Source organism: Monodelphis domestica, chromosome 5, assembly GCF_027887165.1.
Source record: "Monodelphis domestica isolate mMonDom1 chromosome 5, mMonDom1.pri, whole genome shotgun sequence".
NCBI lineage: Eukaryota > Metazoa > Chordata > Mammalia > Didelphimorphia > Didelphidae > Monodelphis > Monodelphis domestica.
The window spans coordinates 109,932,561-109,960,138 of record NC_077231.1 but is presented as its reverse complement, the minus strand read 5'-3'; the positions used below and the strand labels follow the sequence as shown (position 1 = coordinate 109,960,138).

General features: G+C 36.6%; 1 protein-coding gene across 12 annotated transcripts in view; it reads left to right on the top strand.

Moving 5' to 3' along the window:
* The window catches only part of CACNA1C (calcium voltage-gated channel subunit alpha1 C), a 997,067-nt gene that overhangs the window by 699,812 nt on the left and 269,677 nt on the right, over positions 1–27,578 (top strand). For all 12 annotated transcript variants that reach the window (XM_056800748.1, XM_056800749.1, XM_056800750.1 and 9 more), the window contains one exon: positions 11,133–11,291. In XM_056800748.1, coding sequence (XP_056656726.1) covers positions 11,133–11,291 — 159 coding nt within the window. The remainder of the gene's footprint in view (positions 1–11,132; positions 11,292–27,578) is intronic.

The window sequence follows — 27,578 nt, the reverse complement described above, 5'->3', positions numbered from 1 at the left end:
CCTTTCTATGAACTTTCTAATCTGTAAAATGATGGAGTCAAGGCTAAATTTTGCCTAAGATGTCTTCTAGCTCTCTCAAAGTCCTATAATCCTATATACATACTTCTTTGTATTTTGCTATCAAAGCTCAAAGTTTGGAAGGGATCTCTGGTTTCTTCTAGTTCAACCTCTACTTTTATAATATCTAGGGCTCTGCAATATACATTTGGAGGAACAAGCAGAGCCTCAGATTGTACAACCTAGACTATGTCATAATTTGCCCTTCTGATTAATTTAATTGTATACCACACCAGGGAGTAGGAGAAGAGAAACAGACATGCCCCAGTTATCCTCCTCTACCCCCCCCCTTAGTGGGTCAGCATGCCTAGAAAAATGTCCCAGAGTTCTTTGTATCCTTACACACACACACACACACTGAGGGCTAACACTAGTCAATTTTTTTCTGTACTGACAAATTTTATCCAAAGGCTCTAAAGTTGCAGCTAGTCTTACCTCAACCAATAATACTCATTGCCCTTTCTTTTCCTTAAATACCCCAGATAAGTGCCACAACTGAGTGCCAAAAAGCAATCCCCTAACTCCTCTGGGCACCCATCATTATAGTGCAACCACTCATAATATGAATTCCATCCCCCAAATCCCTCACAACAGGTCATTCACCATTTACTTGACCTCCGGTAACAATGATCTCATAGCCTTTTGATGCAGCCCATTTTACTTTTATATAAGACTTTCTGTCAAGAAGTAGTTTCTCATATGGAGTTGAAACCCACCTCCCCATAATTTCTACCTGCTTGTCCTAGTTTTACCCTATAGAACCAAATCAAACAAGTCTAATCTCCTTTTCCACAATACTTTCAATATTTCCATGCTCTATGTCCCCAAGTCTTATCTTCTCTAAGATTAAAAAAAAAATGTGTCGTCCTTCAGCTAATCCCTATGTACGTAGAGTAGTTTCAAGTCTCTGTTCTATTTTGTTTTGTCTCTTCCGTAAGTGATTCAGTTCAACAACTAAATTGTGGTCTAAAACTGCGCATAATATTCCAGCTATAATCTAATTAAGGCAGAATACATCAAGATGAACAGTTAGTTGGCATAGTACATAGAGAGCTGGAAGACCTAAGTTTAAATCCAGGTACAGACGGTAACTCTGTGATCTTGGCTAAATCATTTAACTACTACCTACCTCCCTTTCCTCATTTGTAAAATAAGGATAAGAATAGCACCTACTTCCCAGGATTGTTATGAAGACAAAATTAGATGCTTGTAAAATGCTTTGTACATCTTAAAACATCAAATAAATGCTAGCTGTTAGTATTATTATTAGACTACACTAATGCCTTCCTCATTAAAAAAAATAGTAAGTATCTACTAATAGAATGAAAGATCACATTGGCTTTTTTGGGTAAAGGGACATACCACTGACACAAATTGAGATTTCATCTATTAAAAAACTCTTGAGGCTTTTTAGCATGAATTTCCCTCTAGCCATGTCTTTACCATCTTGTATATGCACATTTTTAAACCAGATTGTAGGAATAAAGTCTTTGACTTTTCATATGTTCTTTTTATTGATTTCTGCTGACCATTTTGATCTATTGAGATCATATTAGGTCCTGATTCTATTATCTAATGTCTAAACATCTCTTCCAACTTCTTGACACTAACAAGTTGATAAGCATAGCATCTATCATTGTTGTTCAGTTGTTTCAATTGCATCCTACTCTTTGTGACTTCTTTTGTCATTTTCTTGGAGTGGTTTGCCTTTTCCTTCTCCAGTTCATTTTACAGATGAGGAAACTGAGGCAAACAGTTACGTGACTTACAGTTATTGTCTGTGGTCAAATTTGAACTCAGATCTTCCTGACTCCAGGTCCAAAGCTCTATTCACTCTATTCCAGAAGAGACTTCTCTTTAGGTGAATATTAATCTGTATTCTTTAGAACCTATGATTTAAGCATAAATGTACTATCATTTAGTCAATAGGACTTTATCTTCTCCACAATGTTGTGGAGAGATACTATCAAGTTCTTTAACTGAAATTCTCATATACTATGTGCTTGGCATTGGATATGAGCTTGGAAGGACATCTCCTGAGTGTCTCATTATCTGTACTTGAGCCTGTACTGTTTAATATATTTATCAAGTTGTAAGATAGAAAATATGCTATCATATCTGCAGATGACACAAATCTGGGAAGGATCCAAAAAGATCTTGATGGGCTACAACATCGGGCCAATGCTAATGAGATGAAAATTAATAAGGATAAATGTAAGATCTTGCCCTTGGGTTTTTTAAAGCAACTTCACAAAGGCAAGATGGAGAACAATTTGCCTGAAAGAGTTCTTGGGAATTTTCATCAGAACAAGCTCCATATAAGTCAGCTGGGATTTTGCAGCCAAAAAAACTTGTGCAATCTTAAAGCTACAAAAAAAGACATAGAAAGCACCATGGAGGGGATAATTATGCTCTACTTTTACCCTGCTAAATTCACATCTGGATTACTGTATTCACTTCAAGGTCTCTATACTGGTATACAACAGAATGTGCACAAGAAAGCAACTAAAACAGGGAAGGATCTTGAGATCATACCTCATGAGCCTGAGTTAATGAAAAATTGGAAATGTTTTAAAAGGGGATGCCTTAAAAGGTACATGCTAGCTGTCCAAAAGTCGAATGAGCTGCCTCTTATCCTTTTCAGTTCCTGAGACCTTGAAACAAAGGTTTAATGGTCACTTTTTGGTTACATTGAGAAAAGAATTTGGATTAAGCTTGATTATCTGTTCCCTCTAACTCTAAAATTCTATAATTTTGTGATTATGATTATATAGACAGTTTACTAACCCTATCCCAAAACAAATAATACATACAAAAGAAAAACATGATAATTTTTTAGGGAAAGGCAATGTTGGTGAAGATCAGGAAAAAAGATGCCACCAGTAGTTCTTTTTTTGATTTTTTAATATTTAATTTTAATTAATTAATTTAGAATATTTTTCTATGGTTGTAAAATTCATGTTCTTTCCCTCTCCTCCCATAGCTAACACACAATTCCACTAGGTTTTACATGTGTCATTGATCAAGATCCATTTCCATATTATTGATAATAATTACACTAAGGTGATTGTTTAGAGTCTATATCCCCAATCATATCTCCATTGAACCATGTGATCAAGCAGTTTCTCTTATGTGTTTCTGCTCCCACAGTTCTTCCTCTGGATGTGGATAGCATCTTCCTCAGAGTCCCTCAGAATTGTCCTGGGTCATTGCATTGCTGCTAATAGAGAAGTCCATTACATGCAATTGTGCAACAGTGTATCAGTCTCTGTGTACAATGTTCTCCTGGTTCTGCTCCTCTCACTCTGCACCACTTCTTGGAGGTTGTTCCAGTTCACATGGAATTCCTCAAAGTTCATTATTCCTTTCAGCACAATAACATTCCATCACCAACAGACACCACAATTTCACAGGTAGTTCTTGAACTGAATTTTGAAGGAAACTATGGATTCTAAGGCAAATGGGATGGCCAATGCAAAGACAGGATGTAAGAGTTGTAAGAGACTTCAGAGCCCACCGTTTATTCTAATCATGATCAAGAATTCATTCCGTGATAGCCCAAACAAGTCTTGGTCATCCTATTTGGGGACTTCAAATGAGAAGAAATTCATTACCTCCCAAGACAACTTTTTAAACTCTGTAATAATCCTAATATTAGAAGATAGAAGATGAGTTTTTATATAAAGAATAGTAAGAAGGAAATTTTGGCTAGACCATTAAATAGGTGAAGCTGTGAAGGTAAGGAAAAGTAGGATTGGACAGGTTGTGAAGGGTTTAAAAAAGACAAAAAGAATAATTTAGATATGATGCTAGAAATGGTAGTTAAGCAATTTAGTAGCATTTATTTAGCAAAAGAGTGACAGTCAGACCTACATTTTAGGAAAGTCGCTTTGGCAGAAAAAGTATGCAGAAAAAGGATTAGAGCTGAAATAAACTTGAGATCAAGAGACCAATTAGGAAACTATTAAAGAAATATAAGAGAAAGGCCTGAATTTGGGTGGTGGCTATGTCACTAGAGAGATGGGGATGTTGTGGAGATAGAAACAAGATATGGCAATTGAGTCAATAGAAGTTTCCAACCTGTGTAACCAGAAGAATGGTGTTGTAACAAGTCTAGAAGAAGGGTGGGTTTAGGGGGAAATATAGTAAGTTCTAGTTTTGACATCCCAACTTTGAGATGCTCACAGGAGGATTAATACAAAACATGGCAGGACACTTTAAGACTAGTATCGAATGAAAATGAGCTGAAATTGGAAATGAAAGGTGAGAGCTGGATGGGGCTATATTGGGGGGAAAGAAGATAGGATCAAAGGAGAGATAGGAGTGCACTCAGGTTGGATAGCTAAAAATAAAGAGAAGGAAGAGCTTCAAGTCTCCTCTTGTTTCTGTTTTCTCTACCAAAGATAATGACCTTTGGCCTGGAAAGGATAGAGCAAAAATAGCTAATAGGGAGTTGATACCCAAAATAAATAAGGAGATGGTAAGAGAGCACCTGCCCTTGATAAATTTGAGTCACCTGGTACAGAAAAATTACATCCTAAGAGTGAAAGAACTTGTGGAAGTGATTACTAAACCATGAAAAAATAAAAAAGATATCACAGAACTGGGACAGGGCAAATGTAGCATTTTTAGAAGAAGAAGAAGAAGAAGAAGAAGAAGAAGAAGAAGAAGAAGAAGAAGAAGGAGGAGGAGGAGGAGGAGGAGGAGGAGGAGGAGGAGGAGGAGGAGGAGGAGGAGGAGGAGGAGGAGGAGGAGGAGGAGGAGGAGGCGGCGGCGGCGACATTAAGTCTGAAAACCATAAAGAAGTGAACTTAACCTTAATTCTTGGCAAAATTCCTGAATGTCTTATTAAATATTAAAGAGATGGTTAGCAAGTAACCAAAAAGAGAACTAATTACCATAAAGCATCAACATGGCTTCCTCAGAAACAAGTCACATCAGACTATGTCAGTTTTAGTCATGGTTAGTAAACTGGTAAACCAGGAGAATGGTCGTAATAAATTTACCTAGGTTTTAGAAAAGTGTTTTTCTTGTGGAAAAGACAGAGTTACACACCTATCAGATTGGCAAAGATATGATATGTTGAAAGACCTGCAGAAAAATGGGAACAATAATGCCCTGTTTATGGATCTATGAATTGTTCAGGCCATTTGGAAAAGCAATTTTGGACTATTCCCCAAAGGTAACTAATTGTCCATACTAGTACTTGATCCAGTAATATCACTACCAGATCTATACCCTAAAGAGATCGAAGTAATAGGGCACACATGTGCCATATTTATGGCATCTTTTCAACATGGCAAAAAGGAGGATATTAATTGGGAAATGACTAAACAAATTATGATATATGATGTAAGTATTCCATAGGAAATTGCAAAAGGGATGGTTTTAGAGAAAGACTTGAATGAACTAATACAGAGTAAAATGAAACAAAGAGAACCATAACAACTTGGCAAGAACAAAGAACTTTGAAAGATTTAAGTTTGATCAGTTTAGTGACTGATTATGATTCTAAAGGGCTCGCAATGAAGCAGGCTTCATACCTCCTTACAGAGAAGCAAATGAGTCCTGATGCAGAATGAGACACACAGTTTTATGCATGACCAATTTTTTTCTTGATTATGCATATTTATTACAAGGGTTCCAGCTTTCATTTTTCCCCAACAGAGCAATGGAATTTGGAAAGGAGAAAATAAATACTTAATTGAAAAAAGTTTAATTTTAAGAAAATGATGACAATGTGAATTATACAGTAACATAATTATATGAATTTGGAACTGGTTGAAAGATTTGAAAAGTAATCATTCATTAATGGCTCAATGTCAGCTTGGCAAAAGGTCTCCACTGGAAGGATCTCTGTTTACTCCTATATTAATATTTTTCTCAATGGCTCAGATAATGGTGTGCTTGTCAAATTTTTAGATGACACAAAGCTAGGGAGGAGAAATAGCACAGTGTATAAAGTCAGAATCCAAAAAGATCTAAACAGGCTAGGACATTGGACTAACAATAAGAGAATAAAATTCAGTAGGGATAAATGTAAAGTCTTATTATACTTGCTTTCAAAAAACTGACTTCACAAATATAGAATAGAAAGCAATTTATCTAAGAAAGAAGTGGGATTTCAGTAGACTGAAAGTCAACAGTGGGATGAGGTAGCTTAAAAAAGCTAATTCTATCTTGAGTTGTTTTAAGGGAGGCATATCTTCTAAGAATAAGAACGTGATAGTCTCTCTCTCTACTCTGCTTTTGTCAGACTTCATCTGGTACAGTACTTGGTTCTGGGAGCCATAGTTTAGGAAGGATTTGGAAAAGCAGTAGAATATTCATAAAAAGGCAACAAGCATGGCAAAAGGCTTTGAATTTATTATGATATGATCATCACTTGAAGGACTTAAGGATGATACACCTAGAAAAGAGAAGACTTAATAGGAACATTATAGCCATCTTCAAGTATTGCATGGGTTGTCAGGTAGAAGTGAGATTACACTTATTGTATTTGGCACCAGAGGCAAATGAGTAGAAATAGCTAGGGCAATGAGTAGAAAATCAAAAAAGGGCAAATTTGAATTTGATGTCAAGGAAGACTCCCAAACAACTTCAGATGTCCCAAAGGGAAATATTCTGCTCATATGAACACTTCTTCATTGGAATTCTTCAAATAGAGATTCAGTATATCCTTTTTTTGAGTTGGATTCAATGGCCAATTGAGGTCCCATTTAATTCTAGAAATCTAATTCTGTTATTTCAAAGAGAGGCAAGTTTAAGTTTAATGTAAGTAATTTCCCAGCAATAGGAGGGATTCCAGAGTAAGACTGAGCTTAGTATTTCATTGATTCCTTCATATGAGCAAAATCTTGATGACCTTTTGGCAGAGATAATGTAGAGGAGGCATAGGTTTAAGTAGATGAACTCTAAGGTCTTTTTTATCTGATAGCCTGTGGGTGTTTCCATAGAACTGGACAAGATCTATGGAAACTGAATTGTCTTGAACACAAATGTATATTGCAAACCTCTAACAAAAAATCATGTGTGTATGTCAACATCAAATCTCATCAGAGAACCCAACCAACATCAGTGGAAATCACTTACTTCCCCTTCTGCAGACAACATTGGGTTACTCCCTTGTCTTTCCTTCCCATTCATAAAAGATTCAGTCTGAAGCAGGTTTTGGGACCAGTAATGTGGAATTTAAAAGATGAAGCCTACCTCTATCAGGCATCACCACTGCAGAGCTATAATGAACATTTTCTTTCTACTTTTTAAATTTTTCATCTTCATTTCTCCTTAGTATCATGCTCCTAAGGTCATTCATTTCCCCACCCACTCTTTATTTCACCTCTGAGGCCCTGATCTAAGCCATTAATCACTGATTTGAAGCCTTTGAAAAACACAATAATGTGTACTATGTTTCTCGCAAAGTGATATATTGTGGCAGTCATATCTGCAAAAGAGCTGGACTAATTGTAAAAGCTTCTCTTCTCCTACCCAAATACATTTAACTAGCCAAAGACGACCGACCTGGACCTTGTAAAGGCTCATTTTTTCATTATCATTGATGGTTTCTCTCTTTATCCTTTAAGAAAAATAGAAAACCAGGCCAGTGGGGCTTACCATATTCATATCCTCTGGAAACTCTTCTGAACCTGCCAGTTCCAAGTAGGACTCCAAAAGGGATTCAGGCACTAGCCCAACAATGTCCATATTTTTAGAGGACCAGAGAGGAAAGTAAAATTTCAGAGCTGTTCCATATCTGCCTTATCTAAAGAAAAGATCCCACCTCTTCAGTGACTCATGTAGAATATCATTTCTAAGTTCCATGAGGCCAAAACTGTTTTGCTTTGGGTAAGCACTGCCTTACACAGAGTTAGTGCTTCATAAATGCTCACTGAATTTAATTGAATGTGTAAAAAAGAAGAATCACGAAAGTCTAGGTTCTTCCTCTTGCTACCTTTGTGTCTTTGGGAAAGTCCTTTAAATGCTTCAGTAGTCTATATAATAAAAGGTTTGAACCATAATATATGAGTCAAACTTCCAGGTCAAAACTCTATTTTTTAAAAACATATAAATAAGAGAATTACTATGATTAGACAACTGTAGGACAGCTCCAAAAAGGCATTATCTCATTGACTCAGTCAAAATGTGTTTATTTAGCACCTATAGCACAATACTAGTAGCTGGGCATAGGAAGACCAAAATGAGGAAATTCAAGAAGCTCATATTTTGTTTAGGGGGAGACAATATAGGGAAGGGAGAGGGAGAGGGAGAGAGACAGAGAAAGAGAGAGAGAGAGAGAGGGAAGGAGAAAAAATTACAATGTAATGGAAGAGGGGTGGGGAAAAGAAAAGTCTTGATGTTGAAATTGATACTTGAGCTAAGTTTTGAAGAAAACTATGAATTCTAAAAGGTAGGGATGAGGAGATACATTCCACACATGTAAAACAAAACCAAAGTGTCCAGGAGACACAAGGCCAATAGGAGATTCTCTATACACTGACTAGCAGATTAATCTACTATTTGGTCTAGGCTTAATTCAAAAATGGGCTTCTGATATGTTATCTGAAGTCTGATTTCATTTTTCTAATATTGGAGCTTTCTCCTAAGCAGAAAAAAAGTTTGCCTCATCCCTCCCAGCAGAAGTACCAAAATCAAAACTAAAATAATAAACACAAATAGCAGCTATAACATAACAAACTCTTAAGAAGCAACTGATTTCAGTGGTAAAATAGCACCCATGCCAATCAAATAACAGTTGCTTGGCATCCCTCCTGCTTGACATCCAAAGGAGGTATTTTAAATATGAATTACCACTTTTTAAAATTTGTCTTTCATAAATTTTAGAGGCTTTAGAGACTTTAGTGATCCTGAATTTCTAATCCCCCCTTTTTTACAATTGAGCAAATAGGGGTTCATAGAAAGAAAATGACTTATCAAAGGTCACACAGATAATGAGGAGCAGAGGTGAGTCAAACCCAGATTTTCTGCTTTCAAATCCAGAACTTTTCACCCTGACCCAATCAAGCTAAGAAAAATGTACTGAAAAGTGTTTTTTGAACATTACTCAATAATGTTTATGACACTAGAGGACGTTCAGATGCACCATGGGTAATAATTTTGATATCTGAACAGTAGCCACTGCAAGAAAATGCCTGCACATCTCCCTGCTGTTAGACCTGTTGCTAATAGCCCATTATAGCCAAGTCCTTGAAGAGCACCACCTCCTCTCAGAAAGCTGCCTGCTCCCTTTACTCCCCATTTTCCTGCCTCCCCATGGCAGCCACTCACAGCCCTTCAGGTCCACAGGTAGCTTGCTTTCATTGGGATGTTTCCCTTCCACCCTCCCACAAATAACAATTAAACACTTTCTGCTAGCAACACCTCAGAAGTTGCCGTGTTGTTAAGAGTTTGCAACTTTCTCAGTAGCTGCACTTATTTTAACACTAATGTGTGTACAACTTGCTAATTAAGGAATCATTTGGATCTGAAAATATCTTGTTTTAATAGGAGGCTACAAAGCACTCAGTAATTCACAGGTAAAATTATTCCAGTTTTTTCTTCTTTCCTCTTTTTTCTCCTCCCTGGCTTGGTTTAATTGCTAGAAAGTATTCTTCTCATTAGCCTAATAAAACCCACTCTACCAAGTGTGACCTGAGTCTCCATTTAACATCAGTAACTATTTCCAGTTGTGTAGGAAAAGCAGGACTTCAAAAATGCCTGGGGAGATGGAGGAAATGAACAAGAAGGTAGGGAAGAGAGATGAGCCCACACTGAGATATTGCATAAGCCATTTTCAGGGATCGGCAACTTGATGTAATGGAAATGTTCTATCTGGAGTTAGAATGCTTGTTCTCCAATTGACAGAGAAATCTCTACAGGGAAAAATTGTGGTATATGAATTATTGGAATACGACTGCAGCATAAGTAACAATGAATGTGATGATTTCAGAGAATCACTGGGAAATATGTAAACTGATGTAAAGTGAAATAAGTAGAACCAACAAAACAGAATAGTTATTGATGTAAAAAGAAAGAAAAAAAGAAAGAAAATGGATTGCTGTATCATTATAATGCCACCACCTTGGTCCTGAAGAAGAGATGATAAAATATACCTCCTTTCTCTTGATACAGAACATTACGCTTACTGTGAGACTCAGTGGATGTGTTAGTCAGTTTTGCTTTTCCTTTTTTCTCACTCTTTCTTAAGTTCTCTGTTACAGGGTTCTCTGGGTAGAGAAAGTGGGAAGGATAAATTTTGAAATGAAGGTGAATTAAAACAGAAAATAGCAATAATTTTTTAAAGTGGAGATTTGGTCTCTAACTTACATCTGTCATTTACTAGCTATTATATGACCTAGAACAAGTCACTCTTTGAGATTTACTCTGCACATTTGTAAAATGGGGCAAATACATCATAGTATAATAAAAAAGAACAAAATGTCGTACCCAATGTCAGAGGCTCTGGCATCAAGCTATGTCTCTGCTTTTCACTAGTTCTCTGACTTAGGAGGAGTAATTTTTAAATCATTGCTTTCCTCAGCTGTAAGATGAGAATAATATAGTAGGATGGAAGTTCCTTGAAGTTGAGGACTTTTTGTTTGTTTGTTTTTGTATCCTTAGCATAGTAGATTACAAGAATTCAGTGTTTAGCCTGATCCATGGCCAGAGCACTGACCTCTAGAATAGAAGACCTGGACAGAAGAATCTTGCCTCTCACACTTTTTGGGTTACTTTGGGTAAAACACAACCTACCCAGGTCTCAGTTTTCTTATCTATAAAGTGAAGAGTTTGGACTAAATAGCCTCTGAGGTTGCTTCTAGATCTAAGATCCTACAAAAGAATTTTTAACTTAAAAATAAGAAAATAAAATCTTACCTGACCTGTATAATCTATGATGACTGAGGATGTTATATACATAACATCATAGGATTTAGAATTGAAGGAGATCTTAGAAATATAGTGCCTGCTCATTATACAGATGAGGAGACAGACCCAGATAGGCTAAGTAACAAGAAGACTTTGAGAGTCATAACACTCTATCCCTGTGAGTTATTTTTGTTGTCAATCTCTCATTGCAGGTCTACAAGTGGTTTTAAATTCCATCATCAAGGCCATGGTCCCGCTGCTGCATATTGCCCTGCTTGTGCTATTTGTCATAATCATCTATGCCATCATTGGACTGGAGCTCTTCATGGGGAAGATGCACAAGACTTGCTACAACCAAGAGGGTTTAACAGGTAATGAGATGTGAAAAAAGAGGAGATCCGTCACTAGCAGAAGGGTGTACTGGTACACTGCTATCAGAGCTTCGAAGTCAGTGAGCCAATCCCTTAAAATTTCAATTTGGAATTATTTAAGAAGAGTGATTTAATCCTTTCATTAATTCCCCTTCCATCCTCCAAGAATATAAAAGATAAAAACAAAAGTTAAATGTATACTAAAATATTCCTCACAGTATTATTTATGTCAACAAAGTAATGGAATCAAAGTGAATGCCTACAGACGGGTGAATGAAAGGAAAAACCATGGTATTGGAACATCCTTAAATATTATGGTGAATATGTTGAATTCAGGGAAATGTAAGATTTTCATGAGATGGTACAAAGTAAAATAATCAGAACTAAGAAAACAATTTGTACAATGATCATAAAAATTTAAGATCAAGAAAAGTAAATTGAATTTTGAATAGTAGAAGAATAAATAATGACCCAGAAAAGAAATACTGAGTACCTCTTCTGGTAGAAAGACAGGGGGCTACAAAAGCAAATTATATATAGTTAGACACAGTTCCTATACTTATTTTTCTTTGTCACAAGGGACATGATGCTTATACTTGGGGTTCACTTTATAAAGCTAGCTTCACAGACGAGTACTCAAGAGGCTATTTATTCCTTCCAAAGACTGGGAACTAGGACACACAATGTAAATCATGGTGCCCAGGTTAAAGCCTTATAATTCAGTTAGGCTTTCCACAGGAATGGATAGTTAGTTACCTGTGAAAAAGAGATTAACAGACTTTTCTAGTCTGTCCAGCTTCTTTACAAACCCAGAACTAATTAAAATAGCAAAAATAATTAAGTAATAAAATAATAAAAATTGGTATTGTTAATGTTTAAATAATATTGTAATTAGAATAAAATTTAAAGAAATCATTGTGCCTAAGTTCAATTATAGCAATCAATAAGCAGTCTGTATCTCTGCTGCACTTGGTTGCTTAAGATTTTTGTTCACACTTTCTGGCTTTCAACTTGTCCCAATTTGGACTCCAGTTTTGGACTTCTGCTGGCTTGATCTCCCACACTTTTGAAGCTCCCAAAGTTGTAGCCATCCTCGATTTCCTTCACCTAGAATAGGAATAAACCAACACAAAGAATAGACTCCAAATTCATAGGCCACATGTTGGCCTCTGATGGGAAAGGTCCAATCTTTCCCCATCCAAAAATTTACAAAGTGACTCTTTATTCAAGCGCCACTTAGGGAGAAAAATCTCCAATAGCAAATCTCTTGGTTTGACTGGTATTTTGAATGCACCTTACTTCTGGCTAAAAAGCCAATCAATCAATAAGTAGTCTCTCTCTTCATGGCATGGTTATCTAAACAGGACCAATTTCAGAGTATCTACACATGCTCAAAATAGGGTAATGGGTCTTCTTTACATATTATCATGGCTTTCTAGAAATAGGCTCTTCAATCTCTTCCATGTGAGGATTAAATCCATCCTTTACTCTCTTCTATGTTATGAATAGAGGGAGCAAATACAACAAAATGAAACCCTCATTGAACTTAATATATAATAGATAATTTTAAAACTAGAAAGAACCTTAGATTTCATCTTGCCCAACCAGAGAGGTTAAGAGCCTTACTTGCTCATGGTCACATACAAATTATCATTCACTAATCTTTAACTCTTGTCATCACTGCTTAATCAAATGCTGGGTTTACCAAGATAAGAGTAGAACACTTTATAATTTAAGTCAAAATGTTCCCAGGGCATGTATACAGCTTTGGCATATGGGGGTGGTGATATAGTTCAACACCAAAATCCTTTGCAGGTGGCTTTTCTAATCTGACAACAACTATCCTCTTTGAAAGCCTCAAGGTTTCATTTACTCTTTTTGTCTGAAGGGACTAATCACTGAAAGGATAAAACCAAATGATCTCCAAAGGCCCTTTCTGTTCTAATCTTATGACCGAACAATGAACGTTTCTTCAGGCTCCTGGCTTTTTCTATTGCTCTGTAAATGAGCAGAAGCAAAAAAGAGATATCATAAACCTAAGCAGCCCCTTGCTAGCAAAACAAGTACTCATTACTATCCCTTTCACAGCCAGAATAAGCTTTCTCTTTACCCACCTGTCTCTTCTAACTATTCTTTTTTCTCTTTTCTGGAGACCTCACTTTTTCTTTTTCTCTTATGATCATTACTGCTTTAATAGTCTACTCATTAAACACTTTCCTTAGTTTTGCTTCCACTCTGGTGCACAAAATATCTACAAAAGGCTTTCTAAGAGACTTTGAGGTCACACAATTATAGCTGATGCTAGAACATAACTTTTAAAAACTTTATTTAAACAGAACTTAAGGATTTTAAATATTATGCTGGGAATCACTTCTCAAATTAGTTGTATTACTGAACTTAGACTCTTTGTATATAAAAGATCGTCTCTTAAATGTTAGTGTCTTGGAAAATTTTCCACCAGAAACAAATGAAGCCTCATTTCTTTGCTTTTATGTCAGTTACTTATGATTACATTGGTATGGGAACCCCTTCTATCAATACAGATTGGAAATCACTTAGAACCTAGCCTCAAAAAGCTATCTGAGCCTGAAAGATTTTTAGACTTATGGATAGATATACAACTAAGGTCAGAGTCCAGATAGAACTCAATTCTTTCTTCCTTCAAGTCTAGAATTCTATCCATTAAGCCATGTTTCCTTGTACCTGTCCACTGAAGACTTTTTTTCTTGTGCTATTCTAAGGAATTAGTTCCACTTAGCCTTTATATTTTGAAAATCAATGGCATTATTCACACAAATCTCTTCTCTGGACCTCATTTTCCTTATCCATAAAATGAAAAAGTGAGACTATCAACTCTTTGGTCCCTTCTAGCTTTGCATTCTCTACAACCAGAATAGACTGGTTGGTTTAAATGATCTGGCTGGACTAGCTGCATAAGATAGAATAACTAGCTAATTTCCAAATTTCTGATTTACTTTGTTCAATAATGATAGTAATTACCACCATAATTCTAGATGTTTGTCAAAATGAAGATATTTATAATAGCCATTGGGGAACAACGTTTTGCCACCAGAAATTAGAGAAGGATAATTAAGGATTCCAATTGTAATAATCAATGTAGATGATACAAGAAAATGATTGAAATTATACAACACATCATTGTGGGCTATAAAAATTTAACCCCTACCAAATAACTAGCAAGACATGACTAAAATTATTTATCAGAAAGACTCTACCTTTCACGATCAAGGAGACAAAATTTCCCCAAACTACAGTCCTCAATATAACACCTTAACCAGTAAAAAGCACTGAACCATTGTCACAGATTGTACTGTTGCCTATAATCTCTATGACATAAATTGATTCATTAAAAAAACTTAAATATGTTTTAAATAAATGTCACCACATTAAATATTCAAAACTTCCAAGCTGCATGGAATGAAATGCTTTCAAAATATAGAGACTTAGAAGAAAATATCAAACTCATATGGGAACTGGATGTAATATATATATCATTCCTCTTGTCCTGTCTGATACTGGAGTTGTACCTTAATTTCAATTACACTAAAGAGGATGATTTGACTTTTTGCTGCTTTTATTCAGCTACAAAAACATTTATTCTATTCACCTAAGTAGTAATCTTCGGAACAGTCAACATGAATTTATAAATAGTTTACAATGTGCAAGGCACTATATAAGTGCTGAGGAAAAAACCCCAGCAAAAACACAATTCATGCCCTCAAGGAGCTCACATTCTAATGGAAAAGATATCATGTAAACAAATATGTTAATACAGAATACATACAGTATAAATAGAAGGTGATCTCTGGAAAAATACCAATACAGGGAGCAAGAAAATCCTGTTTCAGATGGTAGGATTGAAGTGAGTTTTGAAGAAATTCAAGATGTGGAGATGAGAGTGGACAATCTCATAGACATAGAAGACAATTAGAACAAAGGCCAAGAGAATCAAATAATGCCCTGTGAGAGGAACATGCAGAAAGTCAATGTCATTAATTCATAGCATTCAGGAAACACATTAAAGATGGATATCTAAGAATCATCTGTAGAGAGATTATCATTGAACCAATGGGAGCTAATGAGATTAGTCCATTACATAGTATAAGGAGAGTAAGAGGGCCCAGTCGATCCTTGGGGAACTAATCCCACCAAGGGTTGTTGGAGGGATTAGATTAGGATGAAAAAGTCTAGAGAAGAGTAGCTTGATGGGAAGTAAAGAGAGGACTGGCCTTCTTAATTAAAGGTAGGAAGAGTTGTTCACTCTCCAATCAGATAAGATGGCAGCCCAGGGGCAGAGAGTACTTGGGAGGTATGAATTTGTGACTTGATGTGATCTTCCAGGATATAGTTTTCTGAGACATGATGGAGAAATCCAGAGAACTATATAAATTAATAGGAAATGAAAAGGGGACTAGCCACTCATGTAGAAAGAGGATCAGTAAAAGACTATTAAATTTAGCAATAAAGAGATTATTGAGTGACTGTTAGATGGCTCAGTATATAGAGAGCCAGGCCTGAAGACAAGGGGTCCTGGGTTCAAATCTAGTTCTCAGATACTTACTAGCTGTATAACCCCGGGCAAGTCACTTAATCCCTATTGCCTAGCCCTGACTGCTCTTCTGCCTTAGAATCAATATGTGGCATTAATTCTAAGATGGGAGGCAATGATTTAAAAACTACTTCCATCCCCACCACTGTCTCCATTATCTGTTTTGCAAAAAATAGACAACATTAACAAAAGGATTGAGAGAGTAGGTGGTTAATCTCAACTCATCGCCATTAATGGGAAAACCAGCTCAAGTGAATGTCTTGTGAGAAAGGGCATCATCCCCTTAGAGCTTTCTCAAATAATCAATCCAAGACATTTTTCACATGCGATCTTTCAGCAGGCAAGCAATACCATTTGTATCTATCACACATGTTATTTAGAATCACAATCCCTAATTAGGGAATGGAGCTGAGAAGTATCCTACATATTGCCTACCAACACCAGAAAAGCTCAGCAGATTAGAAGAGATCAAAGATCTGAGAATGTTAGAGCTAGAAGAGAATTTAGAGAAAAATCCAGGCTGACCCTTTCATTTTAATGATGAGGCTTACAGTAGGGTTTTTTTTTTAACTTTCTCTTTCAAAGAACTCCTCTTTCTTCAGAGCTTTGAATATGAGCAGTCATTTATCTCCAACCTTCCCAGCCTGCCATCTGATCCTAATCTGATGATCTGATGCCTAACTTTCCAACAAAAGTTCTATGTTGCTAAATCATTTTAATGATTAAAGCTGATTAGGATAAAAAACATTCCAAAATCCTTGACATGTTCGGTTCAGTAGAGGAATGCACAACCAAAACCTGCCATCCTTAGAACCATGGACAATATGAATTTCATGACATGGAGAATTTATATGTGTGTGTGTGTTTTATACATGTATCTCTGGTGCATTAAAACAGCTTACAGTAATCACTCTGGGCATGTGGACTCCACTTACTCTCTGGTCAAGCTTTCTCACTTTAACCTGCTCTGACACTGTTACAGCTAGGTTCAAAGAAAAGAATTACTGTGTTCATTACATTCAGACTTTCTCAGAGTCCTAGTGAGAGCCCTATTGTGTTGGAATTACCTTCCCCCTATTTGTCATTAAAGTTCTCTATCTCCCACCAATGTACCTCCATTTACGTGAAACCAGCCACTCACAAAAATGACATTTTTAGATCTTAGATATAACCATTTAGACTTCCGGTCAAGATGGCGGCTTAGAGAAAGCTAAAGTTCAGATCTCTGGAAACCCTTCCCTACCGAACTCAAACTATATGCTCTTAGGGCACCGAAATTCAAAACGAACAACAGCATAGACCCCGGGAATCCTCCTCCTGGACCTGGACCAAAAGGTACACCCCCCCAAAAGCCAGAACCAGAGATCACTCAGGCCTAAGGGGTAGGCAGAAGGAAGGTCCCAGGACCCATCCCCCCCAACCCAGAGCGCTGAGTCCAAGGCAGCAGAGGGAACCTCAGAGCCTCAGGGCCGGCTATCCTGAAGGCCTCTTCCTGAAAACAACATGACTCAGTCGCGGGGGCACCCAGACAGCAGGGAAACAAAGAGAGACAGGGGAGCCTGTAACCCCCTGGCTGGATCCTTCCATCCGAGTCTCATGGAAGGTCCCTGCCTCAAGGCATACTCAGTTCAACCCAGCGAAAGCTAATCTTATCAGGAGCCCTCAGAGCTCCGGGAAGCCGCAGTGCCTACCCCCTCAGAGTGTAGGCTCTTCAGGCCGGCTAAGGCACTGAAAAGCCTCGCGGAGAGTGCCGAGCCAGGCTCAGAGCGTGGAAGTAAGGCAACGGAGAAGCATCGGGAGGGAACTGAGGAGGGCAGTAACACGGAAACACCAGCAATTCCTGGCCTCCCCAGGAAGACAGAACAGCTAAGGAGAACCGGACAATTTGCCTAGGGCTAAAACCTCTGAACACCAGACAGAGATAAGAAAAGCTAGTCCTCCCCACTCAGATAGAGATGGCAAACTCCACAGAAGCACAAAAGCCTCAAAATTCCAAGAAAAACAAGAAGAAGGGGGTGACTTTGGACACATTTTATGGAACAAAAATACAAAATACAGAGGAGATAGAAGAAGAAACACAAGCAAATACTCCGAAACCTTCCAAAGGAAAAGGAAACTCTCTACAAACCCATGAAGAATTGGAATCGGAAAGGATCAAAAATATGGAAGACTTCTGGGACGAAAAGTGGGAAATAATGCAAAAGAAATTCACGCATCTACAAAACCAGTTTGACCAAAGTGAAAAGGAAAGCCAGGCTCTAAAGGTCAGAATTAGGCAACTCGAAGACAACGAACAAGAATTAATAAAGCAAAGCCAAAAGACCAAGAAATTAGAAGAGAACATAAACTATCTCACTGACAAGGTCATAGACTTGGAAAATAGAGGGAGAAGAGACAATTTAAGAATAATTGGACTGCCAGAAAAGCCAGAAATAAACAGCAAACTCGACATCGTAGTACAAGATATAATCAAAGAAAATTGCCCAGAGATCCTAGAACAAGAGGGCAATACAGGCATTGAAAGAGTTCACAGAACACCCTCTACACTAAATCCCCAAAAGACAACTCCCAGGAATGTAATTGCCAAATTCTAAAGCTTTCAAGCAAAAGAAAAAATCTTACAAGAAGCCAGAAAAAGACAATTTAGATATAAAGCAATGCCAATCACACAAGACCTTGCAAGTTCCACTCTGAATGACCATAAGGCATGGAACATGATTTTCAGAAAGGCAAGAGAGCTGGGCCTTCAACCAAAAATCAGCTATCCATCAAAACTGACTATATACTTCCAAGGGAAAGTATGGGCATTCAACAAAATAGAAGATTTCCAAGTTTTTGCAAAGAAAAGACCAGAGCTCTGTGGAATGTTTGATATCGAAAAACAAAGAGCATGGGATACCTGAAAAGGTAAATATGAAGGAAAGGGAAAAGGAGAAAAATGTTATCTTTTTCTTTCACTCAAACTCTCTTCTATAAGGAGACATTTATATCAATCTATGTATATTAACATGTGGGGAAAATGTAATGTGTAAATAGGGGGAAGAGAAAGACCAAATAGAATAATCTTTCTCACACAAAGATTCACACGGGAAGGGGAGGGGAAGAAAACTCCTATAAGAAGGAGAGGAAGTGAGTTTTTACTTAAACCTTACTCTCAGGGAAATCAACTCTGAGAGGGAAGAACATCCAGATCCATTGGGATCTTGAATTCTATCTTACCCAACAAGGGAAGGGAGAAGGGAAAACCAAGGGGGTAGGGGGGAGGGAACACAAAAAAGGGAGAGAAGAAGAGGGGGGAGGGGGAGGGAACAAAAAGGGAGGGACTAGAAAGGGAAACATCAAGGGAGGAGACAAGGGGGACTGATTTAAAGTAAATCACTGGACTAAAAGGTAGAACTGAAGAAGAAAGGTTAGAATTAGGGAAGGATATCAAAATGCCAGGGAGTCCACAAGTGACAGTCATAACTTTGAACGGGAATGGGATGAACTCACCCATAAAACGTAAACGAATAGCAGAATGGATTAGAATCCAAAACCCTACCATATGTTGTCTTCAAGAAACACACATGAGGCGGGTAGACACCCACAAGGTTAGAATTAAAAGATGGAGTAAGACCTTCTTGGCCTCAACTGACAGAAAGAAGGCAGAGTGGCAATCATGATATCTGATAAAGCCAAAGCAAAAATAGACCTGATCAAAAGGGATAGGGAAGGTAATTATATTTTGTTAAAAGGGACTCTAGACAATGAGGAAATATCACTAATCAACATGTATGCACCAAATAATATAGCACCCAAATTTCTAATGGAGAGACTAGGAGAATTGAAGGAAGAAATAGACAGTAAAACCATATTAGTGGGAGACTTGAACCAACCATTATCAAATTTAGATAAATCAAATCAATAAATAAATAAGAAAGAGGTGAAAGAAGTGAATGAAGTCTTAGAAAAATGAGAATTAATAGACATATGGAGAAAAATAAATAGGGATAAAAAGGAATACACCTTCTTCTCAGCACCACATGGCACATTCACAAAGATTGACCATACATTAGGTCACAGAAACATGGCACACAAATGCAGAGAAGCAGAAATAATAAATGCAGCCTTTTCAGATCACAAGGCAATAAAAATAATGATCAGGAATGGTACATGGAAAACCAAATCAAAAATTAATTGGAAATTAAACAATATGATACTCCAAAATTGTTTAGTTAGAGAAGAAATCATAGAAACAATTAATAATTTCATCGAGGAAAATGACAATGGCGAGACATCCTTTCAAACCTTTTGGGATGCAGCCAAAGCTGTAATCAGAGGTAAATTCATATCCCTGAGTACATATATTAACAAACTAGGGAGAGCAGAGATCAATCATTTGGAAATGCAAATAAAAAAACTCAGAAGCAATCAAATTAAAAACCCCCAGCAGAAAACCAAACTAGAAATCCTAAAAATTAAGGGAGAAATTAATAAAATTGAAAGTGATAGAACTATTGATTTAATAAATAAGACAAGAAGCTGGTACTTTGAAAAAAACAAACAAAATAGACAAAGTACTGGTCAATCTAATTTTAAAAAGGAATGAAAAAAAGCAAATTAACAGCATCAAAGATGAAAAGGGGGACATCACCTCCGATGAAGAGGAAATTAAGGCAATCATTAAAAATTACTTTGCCCAATTATATGGCAATAAATACACCAATTTAGGTGATATGAATGAATATATACAAAAATACAAACTGCCTAGACTAACAGAAGAAGAAATAGAATTCTTAAATAATCCCATATCAGAAAATGAAATCCAACAAGCCATCAAAGAACTTACTAAGAAAAAATTCCCAGGGCCTGATGGATTCACCAGTGAATTCTATCAAACATTCAGAGAACAGTTAATCCCAATACTATACAAACTATTTGACATAATAAGCAAAGAGGGAGTTCTACCAAACTCCTTTTATGACACAAACATGGTACTGATTCCAAAACCAGGCAGGTCAAAAACAGAGAAAGAAAACTATAGACCAATCTCCCTAATGAATATAGATGCAAAAATCTTAAATAGGATACTAGCAAAACGACTCCAGCAAGTCATCACAAGGGTCATCCACCATGATCAAGTAAGATTTATACCAGGGATGCAGGGCTGGTTCAATATTAGGAAAACCATCCACATAATTGACCACATCAACAAGCAAACCAACAAGAACCACATGATTATCTCAATAGATGCAGAAAAAGCCTTTGATAAAATACAACACCCATTCCTATTAAAAACACTAGAAAGCATAGGAATAGAAGGGTCATTCCTAAAAATAATAAACAGTATATATCTAAAACCATCAGCTAATATCATCTGCAATGGGGATAAACTAGATGCATTCCCAATAAGATCTGGAGTGAAACAAGGATGCCCATTATCACCTCTACTATTTGACATTGTACTAGAAACTCTAGCAGTAGCAATTAGAGAAGAAAAAGAAATTGAAGGCATCAAAATAGGCAAGGAGGAGACCAAGTTATCACTCTTTGCGGATGACATGATGGTCTACTTAAAGAATCCTAGAGATTCAACCAAAAAGCTAATTGAAATAATCAACAACTTTAGCAAAGTTGCAGGATACAAAACAAACCCACATAAGTCATCAGCATTTCTATATATCTCCAAAACAGCTCAGCAGCAAAAACTAGAAAGAGAAATCCCATTCAAAATCACCTTAGTCAAAATAAAATACCTAGGAATCTATCTCCCGAGACAAACACAGGAACTATATGAACACTACTACAAAACACTCTCCACACAACTAAAACTATACTTGAGCAATTGGAAAAACATTAACTGCTCATGGATAGGACAAGCCAATATAATAAAAATGACCATCCTACCCAAACTTATTTATCTATTTAGTGCCATACCCATGGAACTCCCAAAAAATTACTTTACTGATTTAGAAAAAACCATAACAAAGTTCATTCGGAATAACAAAAGATCAAGGATATCCAGGGAAATAATGAAAAAAAAAAACACATATGATGGGGGCCTTGCAGTCCCAGACATTAAACTATATTACAAAGCAGCAGTCATCAAAACAATTTGGTACTGGCTAAGAGACAGAAAGGAAGATCAGTGGAATAGACTGGGGGCAAGTGACCTCAGCAAGACAGTATGCAATAAACCCAAAGATTCCAGCTTTTGGGACAAAAATCCACTATTCGATAAAAACTGCTTGAAAAATTGGAAGACAGTGTGGAAGAGATTAGGAAATGATCAACACCTCACACCCTACACCAAGATAAATTCAAAATGGGTGAATGACTTAAACATAAAGAAGGAAACCATAAGTAAATTGGGTAAACACAGAATAGTATACATGTCAGACCTTTGGGAGGGGAAAGACTTTAAAACCAAGCAAAACATAGAAAGAATCACAAAATGTAAAATAAATAATTTCGACTACATCAAATTAAAAAGCTTTTGTACAAACAAAACCAATGTAACTAAAATCAGAAGGGAAACAACAAATTGGGAAAAATCTTCATAGAAACCTCTGACAAAGGTTTAATTACTCAAGTTTATAAAGAGCTAAATCAATTGTACAAAAAACCAAGCCATTCTCCAATTGATAAATGGGCAAGGAACATGGATAGGCAGTTTTCAGATGAAGAAATCAAAACTATTAATAAGCACATGAAGAAGTGTTCTAAATCTCTTATAATCAGATGCAAATCAAAACAACTCTGAGGTATCACCTCACACCTAGCAGATTGGCTAACATGATAGCAAAGGAAAGTAATGAATGCTGGAGGGGATGTGGCAAAGTAGGGACATTAATTCATTGCTGGTGGAGTTGTGAACTGATCCAACCATTCTGGAGGGCAATTTGGAACTATGCCCAAAGGTCGATAAAAGAATGTCTACCCTTTGGTCCAGCCATAGCACTGCTGGGTCTGTACCCCAAAGAGATAATGGAGAAAAAGACTTGTACAAGAATATTCATAGCTGTGCTCTTTGTGGTAGCCAAAAATTGGAAAACGAGGGGATGCCCATCAATTGGGGAATGGATGAACAAATTGTGGTATATGTTGGTGATGGAATGCTATTGTGTTCAAAGGAATAATAAAGTGGAGGAATTCCATGGAGACTGGAATGACCTCCAGGAAGTGATTCAGAGCGAGAGGAGCAGAACCAGGAGAGCATTGTACACAGAGACTAATACACTGTGGTATAATCGAACATAATGGACTTCTCCATTAGTGGCGGTGTAATATCCCTGAGCAATCTGCAGGGATCTAGGAGAAAAAACACTATTCATAAGCAGAGGACAAACTGTGGGAGTAGAAACACCGAGGAAAAGCAACAGCCTGACTACAGCGGTTGAGGGGACATGACAGAGGAGAGACTCTAAATGAACACTCTAATGCAAATACTAACAACATGGCAATGGGTTCAAATCAAGAACACATGTGAAACCCAGTGGAATTGTGCGTTGGCTATGGAGGGGGGGAGAGGAAAAGAAAATGATCTTTGTCTTTAATGAATAATGCTTGGAAATGATCAAATAAAATATTATAAAATTTTAAAAAAGATATAACCATTTATTTAATAAGACAAAACAGATGATAACAAAATCATAGGTACTCACATATCAAAGAAAATTCAGGGATAATAAATTTATCACAATCTATACATAAACCCTGGTCTGATTCTCCCACCAATGTATTCAATATTTGTAGATTAACATGGGTTTACCTGTTATAGTAATCTGTCAAGAAGTCCATGAATGAGAAGGGTAACACTCAGCTCTGGAGCAATAAACTTTCTATCTTAGGAGTTGTCACAGAAATATCATGATCAACATAGTTTCCAAATAAACCATTATTTCCATTGATAAGCTGAATTGATCCATGATGTGCTTGACTAAGACCTCTAGAAATATAATATCTCAGTCAATTTGAAGGCAACTTGTGTCTTCTGATTCTCTGTTTTAGAGTTGTTCCCCTGCTCCACTGAACATAGTTGTCAATAGCAAATTTAGTATACATCAAAAGTGTCAAACCTGTGTGCCACATTACAGCCAAGCCCAAATTAAAATGTAATTGAGAATATTTAAGAAAATAAATAAAAGTACAAATTGTTGTTGTTTAGGAGTTGCAGTAATGTCTGACGCTTCATGCCTCATTTGGGTTTTCTTGACAAAGATATTGGAGTGGTTTGTAATTTCCTTCTTTGGCTCATTTTACAGATGAGGAAACTGAGGTAAACAAGGTTAAGTGGCTTGCTCAGAATCACACAGCTAGTGTCTAAGGCCACATTTGAACTCAAGTGATCCTGACCCCAGGCCCCTTGCTCTATCCACTCTGCCATCTAACTACCAAAAATACAGTAAAACATGATAATAAAAATAGTTTTCTAAGTTAATATAGGTCCCACAGAAGTCCGTATGTGTGGTTTAGTGGCCCAGTTTCTATTTGAATTTGACACTATTGGCATACATTGCTTGGAATTTCAAATTTATACAATGTAGTTCTGAAATTTCTTCTTTGAAATTCTTTATCTTTCTGGCTTCAGACTCTGGGTCCTTTTCTGCAAAGGATACCACTTTAGCTTAAGGTTAGTAACCAAATTCTTATCTTTTGTCTTTAGCCAAATAAATTACATTTGTCCTTTATGAATAAGTTTGGTGTCCACATTTTCAGGATGCTTCAGTTTGTCACATTCAATAATGATTGACTACTTGTCTCAGAACTTCAAATCAAAGTAACTGTAGCTTCTAGAACTCTCAACAGACAACTCAACTCTTAAGTTCCTTCACATGAAAGTACCATACCTTTAAGGGACAATATCTACCTTTGTACTAAAATATTTGAGGTTGGATTGTAGCTGAAATAAACCATAAATATGACAAAGCATCTATATATGGAATGAAAGGTCCAAATATTATGATTTGACATACATGTAAAAGACTGAAAGAACAGAATAAAATTCAAAAACAGAACTGAACAGGAACCGAGAAATTAACTATTTCAGCTTCTTCATTTTACAAATGAGTAAATTGAGACAAAAACCTAACATGATTTCCTATAAAATTGTGTGTGATAGTTACCCCAAATCCTTCTTCCAACTCTTTAAAAACATTATATAGACTGCCAATTTTACATGTTGATGAGTTTTAGACACATAAGTTTTCATTTGTCTTCTGGGATTACAAAGAAAGTTATGGGATTATCTCTTATTTCCTCCTAGTCATGAATGAAAATGGGAACTGACATACAAATTCCTCCTTTATCTCTAAGGCAACATAAAGATGCTTCTCCCTTTCTTTGAAAAACATATCACCTTATACTTGTACCTTTTATTTATTGAACTTACATTATTTTTCCATCATTTGACAATGCTCTATGCCAACTCTTAATAGATTTTAGAAGACAATAAATCTCCCTCCAATCATAAACAATTGGTTTGCGAGAACTCAGATATAAGTTATCTGCATTACATTTCCTTTCTCAGAACTGTGACCTGAAAAAAAGCAGTTGAGTTTGTCCATTCTTATTTCTTCTTCGTAAAACCTGAATTACTTTCTCTTCAAATTATATTTTCCTATTGATATTACCTACATTTAAAAAATATTTTCTTGAGTATTTGCTTTCTTTGTTTTAGTCTTATTTAGAATTCAAGTTATAATTTCTAGGAGAGTAATGGGGGAATGGTGCTGGTACTGTCTTTTTTTCTTTTCAAGCCAAGGAGCCATGTGTTTTTGTTTTTCTTTTTAATGTCTTCCACCATTCCCCTCCCTAGGCCCTTACTTTTATTTCTGAGATGTATGCTTCTTGGGAGCCAAAAAAGTTCACTTCATTTAAAAAATGAATCCCTTCATACCTTATGGTAGATGTTGCTGGGACCTGCTGATTTGTATGTTCACATTTTTCTAGTGTTCTCTTTAGTGCTTTTTATAGATACCTATTTTTATAAGATATTCATTGCTTCTTAATTGTTCCCAAAGCTTTTTTATTATTGCTTGAGGAAGATTTAAAATAGCAGAGCAACACTTGAACTGCCAGAGAATCTTTATGGATGCCATCTCTTCCTCACTTATTAATAAAGTGACTTTCCCATATTCCTTTCTTTCATGTTATTTGTGAGAGCCCCACATATTCTTGTCATCACTGGCCTTCAGATTGGGCTAACCCTCTCACAGGACATTCCCAAAATCATACTTTTCTCAGGATTTGGCTCTCGTACTCCAACCTGCTCTCACGTGTAAGTCACTAGAGATAGCCCTCCACCATATAGTTATATATTCAAACTCTCCCAGGTTCCTAGGGATAACCCTTTTGTGGGGAAATATGATACCCTTACTCACCACTTTAATTCTGGAACCCCATCCAATGTATTTTGTTTGTACAACAAATTATTCACAGTATTAACTCTTTTACATCTTAAATATAACAAACCCCTTAATAATAAAGTAAAAGAAATACAACTGCATAAATTCCAATATATTAAATCAAATACATAAATAATAAAACTAATCAGAATACATATATAAACCCAGATTTCACTTTCTCACCAATTCACTCAACAGCTGTGATGAAGAGGGTGCACATATGCCTGTAAGAACCTGGAAGGGAGCAATAGAAGGGAGAAAAACTCATGTGCTTAAGGTAACTCACAACTCTGGACTACAGGCTTCAATATTAGTGGTTCATTAAACTGCTGCTCTGCTCATTGCTTGATTGAAGAGCTCACCTTTCCACTTGGAAAAATTCTCTTCCCTTTTGTATTGGAACATTCATTAAACATCACCTTTAAAAGGACATTTTACAAAGTGGTAGCTCGTTGTGTGAATAGTTGTTCTCTTTAAGCTAGAGTACTGCAGAGATCATCAAACTGGCCATCCCTGGACTATGCAGTACAAGCAGATCAGGCAGTTATTCCCTCTTCCAGATGCTACATTGTCCAATAAGAATGGAGCTCATAGCAACACAGCTCAGGTGAAATTCTCCTCTGCTTTTCTTTCTTATACCAAAGGTAGCAGCAGAGAGCAACAAACCCTTATGAAAAGCTTCACCTCTCTCCACCCCTAGGTGGTGCTGAAAGGTAACTGCAATCATTGGAATTCTTGGCTAATTGAGTCAATTCTCAATGCTACCTATCAGGAATCACTTGAGGAAAATCTTCTATAAGAAGATAGCTTATAACCACCAAAGCAGCTTTTCAGGCTTCAGCTCAGGTTCTTCTTCTGGTCTTTTTCTATGTCCTGTGGCTTAAATGAGAGCCTTCTGACTCAGTGACTCACTTTTACTTAAAAAATCACAGCTCCTCATTTTTCTCCTGTCACAGTACTTGTAAAATAACATTTCAATTTCCAAATGTTTGTACAACTTCTCCTTTTTTATTTTACTTACTTTAGTCATAAAACAGTCTACAAAAAATAGTTGAAATACCAGTTTTTACCACTCTGTAGTCTTTATAGGCTTTGATCTCTGGTGCCCTTGAAACTATCTCTTTGCAATTATATTTCTGTAGTATTTTGTTAATAAAAGATCTTTCTCTGCACTTTTATAACATAAAACTATTCCCACAATAAATAAAGCATCATTCCTCATTGTTCATAAAGAAATCTGAATGCTTACATCCATATCACAGATCACTTTCTTGCCAAAATTATACAAATTTCATCTGAAAGCTGTTTCTTCATGAACATAATTGAGTAATT